Here is a 14,872-nt window from a genome sequence, read left to right as displayed (position 1 = left end):
ATGGTAGTAGTTGCCAGGCACACTGTGAAACTCTTTCAACAACTTGTAGAGTCCATGCCCTGTCTAATTGGGGCTCTTCTGAGGGCAAAAGGGGGTGCAACTCAACATTAGGACGGCGTTCTGAATGGATTTTTCAAATGTTTTACTTAAAGGCATGGTCCTATTGGGATGAAGCTGTTTGTCATTGTACTAAATGTGTTGTGCAGAGTTATTTTGTTTGACAGTGTTGGCAAGTTGTTGTGGCTTAGACTGAAAATGACATGGTTGAACCCATGTTGGGCATCAGAGTGGTGTACGGTTTGAAATTCATCCTTTTATTGATCTATTTAGGCACAAATGTTGTTGCATACATCCAGTGTGTTTCTCCATTGTGCTCAATGCTTAAATTAGTCAACTTCACAGGTATGATGAAATAGTCCAACTCTTTATGGGAAGTTGGAGCTCCTCGGAACCAAAGCAATAAAGGGCTCAAAACTCTATAAGTAAAACCAAATACATTGTATGATTGATAGTGTGTCATAGATTTTTCATGAGTTTGTAAAGCCACAACCACTTGGACTCAGTGAGAATGCAGCACTTGTTTACGCTGTTTATTTTAAGTGTGTTTGTGTTAGGAAACAGATACAGTGTAGCTGAGTCGGTAACACCACAACTCTAGTCCACATATTGTCCCTGAGCCGGAGACCGGGCTTCACCTGTGGCACAGGCAAATGTAGCATGATAGCAGGTCAGCTGATGGAGGATTCAAAATTCTCCAGGGGAATCGGATACAAAGGCATTCGACTCACAGTCAGACTGCTCCAAACTCTTGTTCACATATAAACTATGGTTCTGAATCGTCCCATGTTTCTCCAATATAAATGGAGCTTTAAATTTGTTCCAGATTGGGTCCTTCAAAAAATCTAAGAGCAGAAGATCAGCTTGGGTTTCCCTTTTTGAGACACCTATAAATCGACAGTATAACATTTTCATCTCCACTAGAATACATTCTCATGATACCAAATGAACTTTCATTGCAAGTTGGTACGCAAAAATGTACCAGGAGAAGAGTAGCCCTATGTCACAACAAATACATCACACAATGTTATAATGAAACTTGGCGTTGTCAACGAGTCAACGTTATCACAGAGAGCACATTGTTCATGCCCTACAGGATGTTGGAGATAAAAAGTCATGTGGAGGGATATCTTATCTCTCCTGTAGGTAGATGGGTTGATGGTATGACAGTAAACACTAAAGTGTTTTCTCATTCTCTTCTTCTCACGTTATGCGGGTCAATATTTGACAGGACAGAACAAAGATGATAAGCAGGACTCACTAAAAATCCTGGACCTGACCAGATTCAGAGTGTTGAATAGTCACATGGTTGCAGGTGTGATTGTGGTTCTGACATGTTGAGATAATAAATAGTATTTCCATCCTTAATATTGTTGCCTGGATATCCTTATCAAATGAGTTTTACCATTATATATGGAGATATTCATGCTGTCATGATATTCATGACCCATAGTAAATTATTTTCCTGATACATTTCAGTCAATGAACCTCTCTCATAGAGTGCATGGCTAATTGGGCCAAATTTGGTACCTGTCAAAATTATACCTGCTGTCACGATTTCAGCCGAAGTCAGGTCCTCTCCTAGTTCGGGCGGTACTCGGCGGTCGGTGTCGCCGGTCTTCTAGCCATCATCAATCGACTTTTCATTTTCCGTTTGTTTTGTTTTCCTCACACCTGGTTTCAATTCCCTCATTTACTTGTTTTGTATTTAACCCTCTGTTCCCTGTATGTCTTTGTGTGGGATTGTTTATTGTTTTGTGTATATGCACGTTAGACTGGTTGCACTGGGTCACAGATCAACACGGGTTTTAAAAGTATGTGGAGCAATGAGTCAGAACACATTTTTCAGTACAGTAAAAAAACATTAGGCTCTGAGCTTCAACATGCAGGACTAAGTGAAATTAAAATGGTATTAAAATATAAAATGCACTAAATACAGTCATGGCCAAAGGTTTTGAGAATGACACAAATATTAATTTTCGCAAAGTCTGCTGCCTCAGTTTGTATGATGGAAATTTGCATATACTCCAGAATGTTATGAAGAGTGATCAGATGAATTGCAATTCATTGCAAAGTCCCTCTGCCATGCAAATGAACTGAATCCCAAAAAAGCATTTCCACTGCATTTCTGCAGAAGGCTTCAGGGCGCCCAAGACCGTCTCCTAAAGTTGATTCAGCTGCGGGATCGGGGCAACACCAGTACAGAGCTTGCACAGGAATGGCAGCAGGCAGGTGTGCGTGCATCTGCACGCACAGTGAGGCGAAGACTTTTGGAGGATGGCCTGGTGTCAAGTAGGGCAGCAAATAAGCCACTTCTCTCCAGGAAAAACATCAGGGACAGACTGATATTCTGCAAAAGGTACAGGGATTGGACTGCTGAGGACTGGGGTAAAGTCATTTTCTCTGATGAATCCCCTTTCCGATTGTTTGGGGCATCTGGAAAAAAGCTTGTCCGGAGATTACAAGGTGAGCGCTACCATCAGTCCTGTGTCATGCCAACAGTAAAGCATCCTGAAACCATTCATGTGTGGGGTTGCTTCTCAGCCAAGGGAGTGGGCTCACTCACAATTTTGCCTAAGAACACAGCCATGAATGAAGAATGGTACCAACACATCCTCCGAGAGCAACTTCTCCCAACCAAGCTCCCCAGACCTTAATCACATTGAGAACTTGTGGTCAATCCTCAAGAGGCAGGTGGACATACTAAAACCCACAAATTCTGACAGACTCCAAGTATTGATTATGCAAGAATGGGCTGCCATCAGCGTGTGGCCCAGAAGTTAATTGACAGCATGCCAGGGCGGATTGCAGAGGTCTGGAAAAAGAATGGTCAACACTGCAAATATTGACTCTTTGCATCAAGCCAGAGCCCGGACTTGAACCTGATCGAACATCTCTGGAGAGATCTGAAAATAGCTGTGCAGCGATGCTCCCCATTCAACCTGGCAGAGCTTGAGTGGATCTGCAGAGAAGAATGTGAGAAACTCCCCAAATACAGGTGTGCCAAGCTTGTAGTGTCATACCCAAGAAGACTGTAATTGGTGCCAAAGGTGCTTGAACAAAGTACTGAATAAAGGGTCTGAATACTTATTTAAATATGAGTTTTTCTTTCTCGTTTTTAGCAAACATTTCTGAAAACCTGTTTTTCTTTGTCATTATGGCATATTGTGTGTAGATTAATGAGGGGAAAACAATTTAATACAATTTAGAATAAGGCTGTAACAGAACAAACTGTGGAAAAATCAAGGGGTCTGAATACTTTCCGAATTCACTGTATAAATTATAGACTTATGTGCGTAGATTGTCATCTCATCGACATTCCCATGATCTCAAAATGTCTTTCATTGCAAGCTGGGGCACAAAAGTGTACCCTGGGAAGAGTAGGCCTATGGCATAACAAACACCTTACACAATGTTGTAATGAAGCTTCGCAAATGTCACCCACCATGCCAGTCTAGTGATTTTGTCAACGAGTCAACGTTGTGATATCTTGTCCTGCAGGTCTATGGGTTGTTTAAACACTGAACTGTTGTCTCACATTATGCAGGTAGATATTTGCCAAGATTCCTGGAGGAACATAGGGCCTGTACACATGTTTTCTAATGTGGCCAGTCTTTGGCTGCTTTCTTTGCCTCAGGCCACATGACAAGATAGAACAAAACTCTAATTGTGTTTCTCTCCTCTTCATACCAGTCTCGGGAGAGTCATTGATAAAAGATTCACAAGTAAACAGATTATGAAAATGGATTTGCTTTATCATCTTTGGTTTAAAGGTGAATGGTCAGTGATGAAATCTCACAACTTGTTAACTCTGGCATCTCAATCTCTGATTTTCCTTCTGATTTCTTCTCCTGGAAGGGTCATTCAAGTGGTTATGTCCTAGTCTGAAGCTCGTATTTCCCACTTGGAAGCATTAAGCTGTGAGGGGTGTGTTTATGATAATGATGCTTGCTGACTGTTATAAAAGCCTCAAGTAAAGCAATATCCAAAGTGAGGAGAAGAAATCAAAACTGTCAAAGTCATGGCATAATCAACTCGCACAGGTATGTTTTTCTTTATTTGAAATGCTTGAGATGGGCATTCATAGTGGTACAAATCCTAACGAGATCAACAAGCAAAATTAGACGATTTCTACTTTAGTTAATTTCCTGGCAGTTACTGTGAAAATGCAAATACCTTACGCTTTCAAAGACATGTCTCTGCTTATTAAACCACCTTGGAGATAATGCTCGAAAGATCAGATTATATGTAGAAGAAGCACTTGCAAGACTCGTTCAAGTGTGTAACACAAATATGATTTATGTTTTGAATTATGACTTCATCTTTGAAAATGCATTAATTAATCAGATGTTGATGAGTAACCTATGAAATACAAACAATGCATCTTGTCAAAAACAGACTTAATAAAGTACAGAAGTGACCAGAAGAGAAGAAAATGGCTTCCATTTCCATGACCGAGAGGTATTATTTCTTTAATGAACTATTTATATTTCTTTAAGTCAATGGGTTTCACAGTGCACCACAGTTGTGTGTCTAGTATTTTGAGATGCTGTAATAAGATCCATGGTAAGTAAAGGTAAGAGGACATACAGTGCCTTGCGAAAGTATTCGGCCCCCTTGAACTTTGCGACCTTTTGCCACATTTGCGCTACAAAGTATTAACTTAAGGGGGCTGAATAATTTTGCACGCCCAATTTTTCAGTTTTTGATTTGTTAAAAAAGTTTGAAATATCCAATAAATGTCGTTCCACTTCATGATTGTGTCCCACTTGTTGTTGATTCTTCACAAAAAAATACAGTTTTATATCTTTATGTTTGAAGCCTGAAATGTGGCAAAAGGTCGCAAAGTTCAAGGGGGCCGAATACTTTCGCAAGGCACTGTAAATGGTTGAATAAACAACATCATTTTGAGGATGGTATTGAACTCAATTAAATGTAAGAAATGTTGGACCCACTTATTTGTACTATTTGATACTTTATATGTACTTCATGATACTTTAGAAAGGATGTATGTTTTGCTTACATTTAAATATATTTTAGTACTTTTCCCCACATTGTCCAAATTGCAGAATACCTGCCCCTACTTAGAACTTAGAATAAACAATATGCTCCAAGATTACGTTTTGAAAGCAAATTATTAGTATAATAAAAAAGCAATGTGTGCCAGAGTATACTGTAAATATTACTGAAAATATACATTTACTGCAAAAAGTAATATTCTTCTTAAATATTATATTTGAAAGTTAAGGACCAAATGACAAACTGAAGGTCATACTTTTTCCCTGATAGAAAAAAACATTCAAGTTGATTAGGAGCTGTATTTCTTTAACACAAGATTTTGAAATGAACAGGTCCTGTAATATTTAGCAACGCTAGCAGGGGCGCAACATTCACTGGGGACAGGGGGGACATGTCCCCCTCACATTCAGAAATTACATCATTGTCCCCCCCAGTTTTGTCATTGGAATGTGATACAAAATGAGGCAATGGTGTGCTTTAGGACCATGCGGACGTCTCTGAGCAGTCGGGTATGCTGTTTGGAGTCTTTATCCGACTGGATACATTTTTTTACAAAAAAACTGTTGCGCCAGTGAATGCTAGTAATCATTAGTATTTTAATCAGCCCTTGCATTTGCAAAGAAAATTAAGTCAGATGTTTTATGAATACTTTTTACAATGGCAGCCACAGTCACTGCCCGACGAGTCACTCAGCTTACCTTCCTGTCTTCACAAAACAGTTTTTTTTGCTGGCTGCACACCTAATTAGGGTGAAACCTGTCAAATCTAGAATATGTTCTAAGAGAAAGTAACATTATGTGACTATATTCAGGTAAATTAGGGCTCCCGAGTGGCACAGTGGTCTAAGGCACTGCATCTCAGTGCTTGAGGCATCACTACAGACACCCTGGTTTGATTCCAGTCTGTATCACAACTGGCCATGATTGGGAGTTCCATAGGGCGGTGCACAATTGACCCAGTGTCATCCAGGTTTGGCCGGTGTCGGCAGGCATTGTAAATAATAATTTATCCTTAACAGACTTACCTGGTTAAAGAAAGGTATCAAGTCAGCATATTGACATATTCACGTAAAGTACCAGTCAAAAGATTGGACACACATTCAAGGGTTTTTATTTATTCTTTACTATTTTCACCATTGTAGAATAATAGTGAAGGTATCAAAACTATGAAATAACACATATAGTATCATGTACAGTATTAACAAATATATTTTATATTTGAGATTCTTCAAAGTAGCCACACTTTGCCTTGATGACAGCTTTGCACACTCTTGACATTCTAGTTGTGATGTCTTCACTATTATTCTACAATGTAGAAAATAGTACAAATAAGAAAAACCCTTGAATGAGTAGGTATGTCCAAACGTTTGTTATAGCATGTCTTTTGAAAAAGTTACATTTTCATTCAAAGTAAAATGTTGCACCTCCCACAGTTGCACCTCTCAAGCAGAAAACTTTTATACAGAAACTGTCATTGGATAATGAAACAAAACAACGAGACAAAAATTCCACAGCTGCACCTCTCACACAGAAACGGTCATTGGAAAATGAAACAAAACAATGCCCATCCTTAAAATATGTGTTTCCGACACTGATATGCCAAGTTGAAACAACAAAACTCACTATACTCTGCTCCACGATTTGTGTTGTAATGATTATACAAACTTTGATACACTTTTTCTCGATAACCATTTTAGATACAGAAGAAGAAGTCTGAATATTAATTAAATATCTTTCATCTAAATGATATGTTTTTGTACTGTATTTCAGAAAAAGATCAAATGTTCTGAAAATATATGTTTAAATTATCACGTGGAATGACCCAAATTCCTTATGAAGTTGGCACATAGTATGGTTGTATGAGTTTCCATGGTGACAATACTTTTCTCCGGATTGATAGTCCTGTATGTATATTCTCATTACAGGGCCACAAGCGGTAGCACTGGATCAAATGTAGACCCTTTGTTAACTAGACACCAGGTGATTGAAATTCATCCATTGGATAACATCAAAGTTGACCTGAATGAGGAGGGAACAGTTAGAAGACGGACAGTAGGCACAAATAATCTGAAGGCAAACAAAACCGTGTTACTCATGGGAGCGACTGGAGTAGGAAAATCAACTCTCATCAATTATATTGCCAACTACATCCTTGGGGTCAATTTCGAGGACAACAAAAGATTCCAATTAATCCCAGATGAAAAAAAGAGTCAAACTGCATCTCAAACTACTGCCATCACTGTGTATGACATCTTTGGCCATGAAGGGGACTGTGTTCCTTTTTCAGTTACAATCATCGACACCCCAGGATTTGGAGACACAAATGGGATTGAACAAGATCAACTCATTACTAAAAACCTTCAAGAATTGTTTGAGTCCAAAAATGGAGTGCACCAAATTGATGCCGTGTGTTTTGTTGTTAGAGAGGATGAGGTTCGTCTCACCCTCACCCAACGCTACATCTTTGAGTCCATCCTTTCCATATTTGGAAAAGACATTGAAAACAATATCCTTGCACTTATCACATTTGCAAGAGGAGGCAAGCATCCTCCCCCTGCTCTTAAAGCCATTAAGGAAGCAGGGATTCCATGTTCAAAAGAGAAACTGAAATTCAACATGACATCTTTCACAAACAGATCAGCTGATCCACAAATAATAACAGATAACAAAAGAAGTTGGGCAATGGGAGAGAAAAGCATGACAAAGTTCATCAACCTACTAACAACGCTGGAAACAAGAAGCTTGCAGCTGACCCAAGAAGTGCTAGCGGAACGCAGACATCTTGAGGCTTGTATTGATGGGATAGAAGATCAGCTAAAGGTAACCCTTGACAAACAGATCGAACTTAAAGAAATTCAAAATGTCTTGAAAGAAAACAAGGAAATGATAGATGCTCAAAGGGATTTTGAATTTCTGGTCACCACTAATGAGCTTGTAAGGGTTGATTCTGAAAAGATGGCAACCAACTGCAACAACTGTGAAATGACTTGTCATCTAAGGTGTCCATTAGCCCCACAGAAGCTGTTATTTCTTTGTGACGCCATGAGAGACGGCCAGTGTACAATTTGCCCTGGAAAATGTTCCTGGAAAGATCATGTCAAAGAAAAGGTGGTATACCAGATGACTCCAAAAGTAGTGAAGAAAACATACAATAATATAAAAGTTGAGTATGGACAGGGACTAGGTGGAAAAATCACAGCGGAGGATGTGGAGGAAAAGATTCAGTCTGAGATACAAGAATCAGAAGACAAAGGAAACAAACTGCTGGAGACTTCATACAAATGTGTGGCAAGGCTGGAGGAGATTGCACTAAGGCCCAATCCATTGACAGCAGAGGAATACATTGATCTTCTGATTCATAGAGAAACAGAAAATATCAACAGGGTAAAGAAACTTCAGGAAATGAAGGCAAAAGCTCTGCTGATATCTTCAATGACCAAGGAAAAACTTGAACAAGGCACGGGATGGGTTCTTAAAAAAATGAAAGGATGTACATCGCATGATTAGCTATACAAACCAGTAAGATTGTGTAAGGATTGATGGAATCATCTGGCCCAGCACATTGTCTGTTGTCAGGCCATCATGATAGAGAACCAATTCAAAAGTATTTTTTGACAGAAGAGGTCCTCAAACAAAAGCTGACATAGACACTGAGTGCACAAAACATTAGGAACATCTGCTCTTCACATGACATTACCTGACCAGGGGAATCCAGCTGTGATCCCTTATTGATGTCACCTGTTAAACCCACTTCAATCGGTGTAGATGAACGGGAGGAGACAGGTTAAAGAAGGATTTTTCAGCCTTGAGACAATTGAGTGAATGGCAAGACGAAAAAATGTAAGTGCTTTTGAACGGGGTATGGTAGTAGGTGCAAAGCGCACTGATTTTAATGTGTCAAGGACTGCAACGCTGACACTGCAACGCTGCTGAGTTTTTCATGCTCAGCAGTGTGTATCAAGAATGGTCCACTACGCAAAGGACACCCATCCAACTTGACATAACTGTGGAAAGCATTGGAGTCAGCATGGGCCAGCATCCCTGTGGAACACTTTTGACACCTTGTAGAGTCCATGCCCCAACGATTTGAAGCTGTTCTGAGGGCAAACGTGGGTGCAACTCAACATATTTACAAGATGCACTATGTCGAGGGACATCTGTACTGCAACGTGATTATGTGATTATGCTCATAATGAAAATATCCAATAGGAGCATATTGGACTGCAACAATAGGTTAACAGTTGACAATGATTTGTGTATCAAACATCATTAGTTAGTTGGATACTAAGTCACAAAATGTATCTTGAAACTATTAAGTTGGTTCCTATACTGTAGTACTATACTGTAGTAGTAATGTTGATTGTGCAATACTTTTTAACTTTTTACAGTCAAACAGAATGTAGAGCAGTGGTGATGGGAAGACATTGCAATGTAATGGTCATTGTATGTTTTGTTTCAGTAGGTGTTTTTTTACCAATTGTTTTCATTTCCATGTATTGAATCAATCACTCTTAAGAACATGCATAATGGAACATAACTGTTGAGGTGTCTTGTGACGACAGGCATTAGAATCAGCACTGTTATTGCACAAACAACTTTAGTAAACTTTAAATAGAATTTGCAGTGATTTCAAATTAGATCACCAAGGCTGCGGTTACAAAGGCAGCACAATCTTGTTTTCCACTAATTGGTCTATTGAACAATCAGATCAGCTCTGAAAAATATCTGATGGAAAGATCTGATGTGATTGGTCAAAAGACCAATTAGTGGAAAAAATATCAGAATTGGGCTGTCAGTGTAAATGCAGCCTAAGATCCGGGTGGATTACATCCACATCTATCCACATCATGGAATTTTGTCTTTTTTTGTTTTCACATGTATAGCAATGCATCAGTCCAGGTATGTCATGACTATGTTCTATTAAAAATGGTTTTATTTTCAACCAACATTATATCTAATTTAGATCATATATGCATATGAGCATCTTGCATATTGCAAGTGAAGTTTGACTGATAATGCCTCGCAAGTGTTTGCATCTAATCGCAGGGGACCACCTGTTTGGAAGGTCTAATGGACAGCCTAACAGTCCAGGAAAATTAAGAATGCTTTTACACTACATTTTGCTGAGGTCTACAGTGATTGATCTGGATCCCTTTTTCTTAACACTTAAAGCACTTTTAGGTTGTCACGCCCAGTGGGGATTGAAATCATTTTACTTTATATTACTTTAGAATTTTACTTTAGAATTTTACTTTATTTTAATAATTTACTTTCCCTTTAGAATTGCATAAAACAATATAAGCACCGCAAGCACTTCTGAACCATTCCCATTTGAGATACGGACTAAACAAGGCTGACCACTCTCCCCACTCTTATTTTCCATGAGTCATCATGTTAGCAGAGATAATTAGAAAAGATATGGACATAACAGGGGTCACCATAAACCAACAGGAATTTAAACCTTTTCTATTTGCATATTTAACAGCTTTGGTAGTGATTCTCGGATGTTTCTTGAATATCAGTTAGCACTGTTGTTTTACTCAAAATACTCAGGGTTTAATTTGTACTTTTAGAAAAAAGATTATACGAATCAAGATTAATGTAGAAGACGTCCCACAATCCCTGAATGTAGTTAAATCCTTAACAAAAGCATTCAAATTTTTAGGATGCAATACCAGGAAGAATAAAACACAGCTCTACCATAAGTGCAATATAGTGTGTTCTGTATTAAATATTTGTAGGCCTACTACATACCATTTTTGCCCTGGTATTTCATGTTTCATTTACATTTTTATATATATATATTTTTTTACAGGCAATCAGCAAGCGCAATGAGTTCAGAATATAAACCCAGATCCAAGCTTCTGCATGCTGACATTATCAAAGATTGTAAACAAACCAGTCCAGGACCTCCAACAAAGTATCTTCTAATGACAGAGAAAGAGATTCTGCACGACAGTGAAAATATCAGGCGATGGACTTTTGGTAAAAAGGACCCGAGCAAAATGAACCGAACGATATTGATGATGGGAGAAACAGGAGCAGGAAAATCAACCCTCATCAATGTGATGGTGAACTACATCCTTCGCGTTGATTGGGAGGATAAATACAGATTTGAAATCATTGCTGATGAGAGTCAAAGTCAAACTAGGTCACAAACAACTGCCATCACTGTGTATGAGATCTTTGGTCACGAAGGTGATCACATTCCATTTTCTTTAACCATCATCGACACTCCAGGATTTGGTGACACAAGCGGAATAGAGCAAGACAAACTCATCACAAAAAATCTACAGGAGCTGTTTCAATCTCCAAAAGGAGTCCACCACATTGATGCAGTGTGCTTTGTTGTAAAAGCTGCACAAGTGCGCCTCACACCTACACAGCTGTACATTTTTGATTCTGTCCTCTCAATTTTTGGAAAGGACATAGAAAATAACATTGTGGCACTCAGTACTTTTGCAGATAGTGGGGAGCCTTTAGTCCTTCAAGCACTGGTAATGGCAGAAGTTCCATGTGTCAGAAATGAACTTGGTACACCTGTTTACTTCAAATTCAACAATGTGTTTTCTGGTTTACAAATGGATGAAGATGATGAAGAACATAACGATGAAGAGGATGAAGAGGAGGAGGAGGAGGAAAATTATGAGGTGTGTCAATCATCTTGGAAAATGAGCATGAAAAACATGGCCATGTTTTTTGAATCACTATGTACAATGGAAGCAAAAAGCTTGGTATTAACACTTCAAGTTTTAGAGAAACGCAAACAACTGGAAATGGAAATCCAGACATTAACAAAGCAGCTACAAGTTGCAATGCAGCGGGCAGAAGCACTGAGGAGGGTCAGCGACCAATTAGAACAACATGAAGAGGACATGGAAGCCAACAGAAACTTCTCCATTCTTTTAGATGTAAGTCTGAAGGAGAAATGTGCCGTAAACAAGAAGGCAACAAATTGTAATTCTTGCAGGGAAACTTGCCATCACCCTTGCACAGAATATGTTGGGTGTACACGCATGCAGCAAGACAGATGCACCGTCTGCATAAAGAATTGCAGCTGGAACGATCATTGTAAAGAGAAGTTCATTTATGTCTTTAAAACAGAAGAAGGTGAATCAACGTACCTAGACCTAAAGAGAAAGTATGAAGAATTGGAAGGTCAATCGCTGACAGCAAAGATGTTCCTCATCATCTTTTTGAATGAACTTCACCTGCAACTCATTGCCAGCTTCATCTTAATTCTTAAAATATACAGCATTGTTCAAAAACTGGATCAGATCGCTCTGAGACCAAATCCAATGAGCTCAGCCAAATACCTTGACCTCCTGATTGAAAAAGCGCAAAGGAATCACAACCCTGAGAGAGTCAAGACACTGACAGATATGAAAGAGCAAGAAAAGCTGAAGAATAACTTTGCCAATCTGGTTCATGAATAAGTGAGTAAATATTGCATTTAATGTCTTCTCCAATACCTCCGTGATTGTCAAACATATGGTTAACCTGCATTTTGTTCTGCTTTCCTGTCTTCTACAGGGGTGTATCCTGTCAGTAACCACCACAGGAAGAGCTGAGAGTTAAGCCTGCATAATGAATAATTATTAAGACATGTTTATAGTGCTAATGTCAAACTAAATGTACCATTACATAGTTGGGCCATCCATTCATTGGATCCTCTGCTCAACGTACAATGTATGTATAGTTAAACAAAATGATTAATTTTCATTACTCTTGTAAGTTTTCTGTAATGTGTGAAATATTTTTGTGTGAGATAATCCATTGATACTTTTATTCTATTGACGTAATATTTGTTCGAAAAATCGACTTTCCGGTTTAGCATGTGAATGGAGAAGAATCTCGTAGACAAGGCGTTAATTTTGCCAAATTTGTACTTTGCATTCTACTTTCTTACATATCAGATTTGATTGGTGAGTTCGTAAATTACCTTTTTGACGCAAATGTCACACGACTTGAGGAGCAGAAGACCTGTAACTAAAGTTTCAACCGCGATGGCAAACGTGAATGGTAATGGCGTCGACTCTAGTCGGTAATGTTAATGGCTCTTTATAAAGGACAGATATTCATTTTTTAACATTTGGACACTGTTTAACATGATTTAGTCTAAACAATTCTCCAACTCTCCTGAGGTGGTAATCTCCCTAGACGTCCATTCGACAGAATTGAAAGGGAGAACCTATTTGCTGTTCTTAAAAAAATTGGATTTGGGGAAAAATGTAGCTCATGGATCCGTTTCTTGTATACAATTCCCCAGGCCAGTGTCTGTACCAATGACACCCGTTCTGATTATTTTGCTCTGGAACGTGGGACACACCAAGGTTGCCCACTGTCCCCTTTATTATTTGCCGTCGCCATTGAGCCCCTTTCAGTAGCTTTACGGACATCTTCCTCTTTCCAAGGTGTAACACGGGAAGGAGTTGAACATAGGTTATCATTATATGCAGATGATTTGTTACTCTATGTAAATAACCCTGTAACCTGTTTGCCTTCTATCCTTTCTATTCTGGAGAACTTTGTCTCCTTCTCCGGTTACATCCCGAGTGCTTCCCAGTCAATCCAGCAGCGCTGCAGCTCCAGCAGATAGATTTGCTCTTTCAGGTTAGCCACTCTGGTTTCAAATACCTTGGATTGAAATTCATTATATGCTCTTTTGTTCTGCAAACTTTCCTCCCCTTCTTGCGCAAATGAAAACTGATTTTCAGAGATGGGGTAGCTTACCACGATCACTTATAGGAAGGATTAATGCTGTAAAAATGAACAGTTTACCCAAATTCTATTTCAATCTATCCCATTGTTTTTACCAAAGTGTTGTTGTTGTTTTTTAAAGTCAATCAATCAGACGGTTACCACATTTATCTGGGGAGGAAAGGTACCCAGAGTCAATAGATCTTTACTTCAGAGATTCAAGTTTAGTGGAAGGCTGGCACTACCCAGCGTTTTATACTATTACTGGGCAGCCAGCTTTCAGAAATGGCCATTCTGGTTACATGCTCCAGATACCTCATGGTGCCACCTAAAGGCACATTCTTGTATTTTTGCTTCTCTTCTTGCGTTACTCTGCTTTTCTCTCCCAACATCCCCCTCTCTCTATACTCGCAAACCTGTAGTGCTTTCCACACTTAAGATGTGGTACCAGTTTCGACTGTATTTTAAATTCTCCTCTGCATCTACTATGGGTCCTATTGACAGGAATCACTTATTCCCCGCTTCTCTAATAGATAATGCTTTCTTTCACTGGACGAGGAAAGGTAATAAAGTCCTTCCAAGACTTATATGTACATTTATTTTTTTCTAGTTTTCCCAACCTGGCCTCTAAATACTTTTTGCCTCCATCTCACTTTTTCTGTTACCTTCAAATTAGGCACTGTGTCTCCTCCCAATTTTCTGGCTTCCCTGCTCCACCCACTTGCTAATCCTGGGATGGTATATTGACTCTATTACCTCGACAGAAAGCAGTCATTTCTCAGATCTATCTGTGTATTTTGTCATTGGACAAACACAAAAACAAAATCTGCTTGGCAATGGGAAATGGGTGTTGAATTTACACAGGAGTGGTGGGACGAGGCTATTGATAGGATAGGGAACGCTCCATTGCATCTTGAGCTCATCTTGGTCTCATACAATGTAAGGTTTTACATAGAGTGCATTTTTTCAAATCCAGATTGTCTGAAATATATCCAAATGTTAATGATGAGTGTGATAGATGTCATGTCTCACCATATGACCTTAGTCACATGTTCATTCAATGCTTTAAATTACAAAATTACTGGGATTCATTTTTT

General features: G+C 39.0%; 2 protein-coding genes across 2 annotated transcripts; both read left to right on the top strand.

The window, feature by feature from the left end:
• Nucleotides 1-4,492: 4,492 nt before the first annotated feature.
• LOC135571526 (uncharacterized) lies at nt 4,493-7,731 on the top strand. The gene is made up of 3 exons (XM_065018128.1): nt 4,493-4,518; nt 7,001-7,614; nt 7,712-7,731. Exons 1-3 carry the CDS (start codon nt 4,493-4,495, stop codon nt 7,729-7,731), a joined length of 660 nt encoding a protein of 219 aa, XP_064874200.1.
• A 3,168-nt stretch (nt 7,732-10,899) lies between these two features.
• On the top strand, nt 10,900-12,511 carry LOC135571525 (uncharacterized). Its single transcript, XM_065018127.1, has one exon. It carries the CDS (start codon nt 10,907-10,909, stop codon nt 12,509-12,511), a length of 1,605 nt encoding a protein of 534 aa, XP_064874199.1. The 5' UTR covers nt 10,900-10,906.
• The last annotated feature ends 2,361 nt before the right edge of the window (nt 12,512-14,872 follow it).

The sequence above is a fragment of the Oncorhynchus nerka genome, linkage group LG4 (genome assembly GCF_034236695.1).
Source record: "Oncorhynchus nerka isolate Pitt River linkage group LG4, Oner_Uvic_2.0, whole genome shotgun sequence".
NCBI lineage: Eukaryota > Metazoa > Chordata > Actinopteri > Salmoniformes > Salmonidae > Oncorhynchus > Oncorhynchus nerka.
This window is presented reverse-complemented; position numbering and strand designations above follow the sequence as displayed.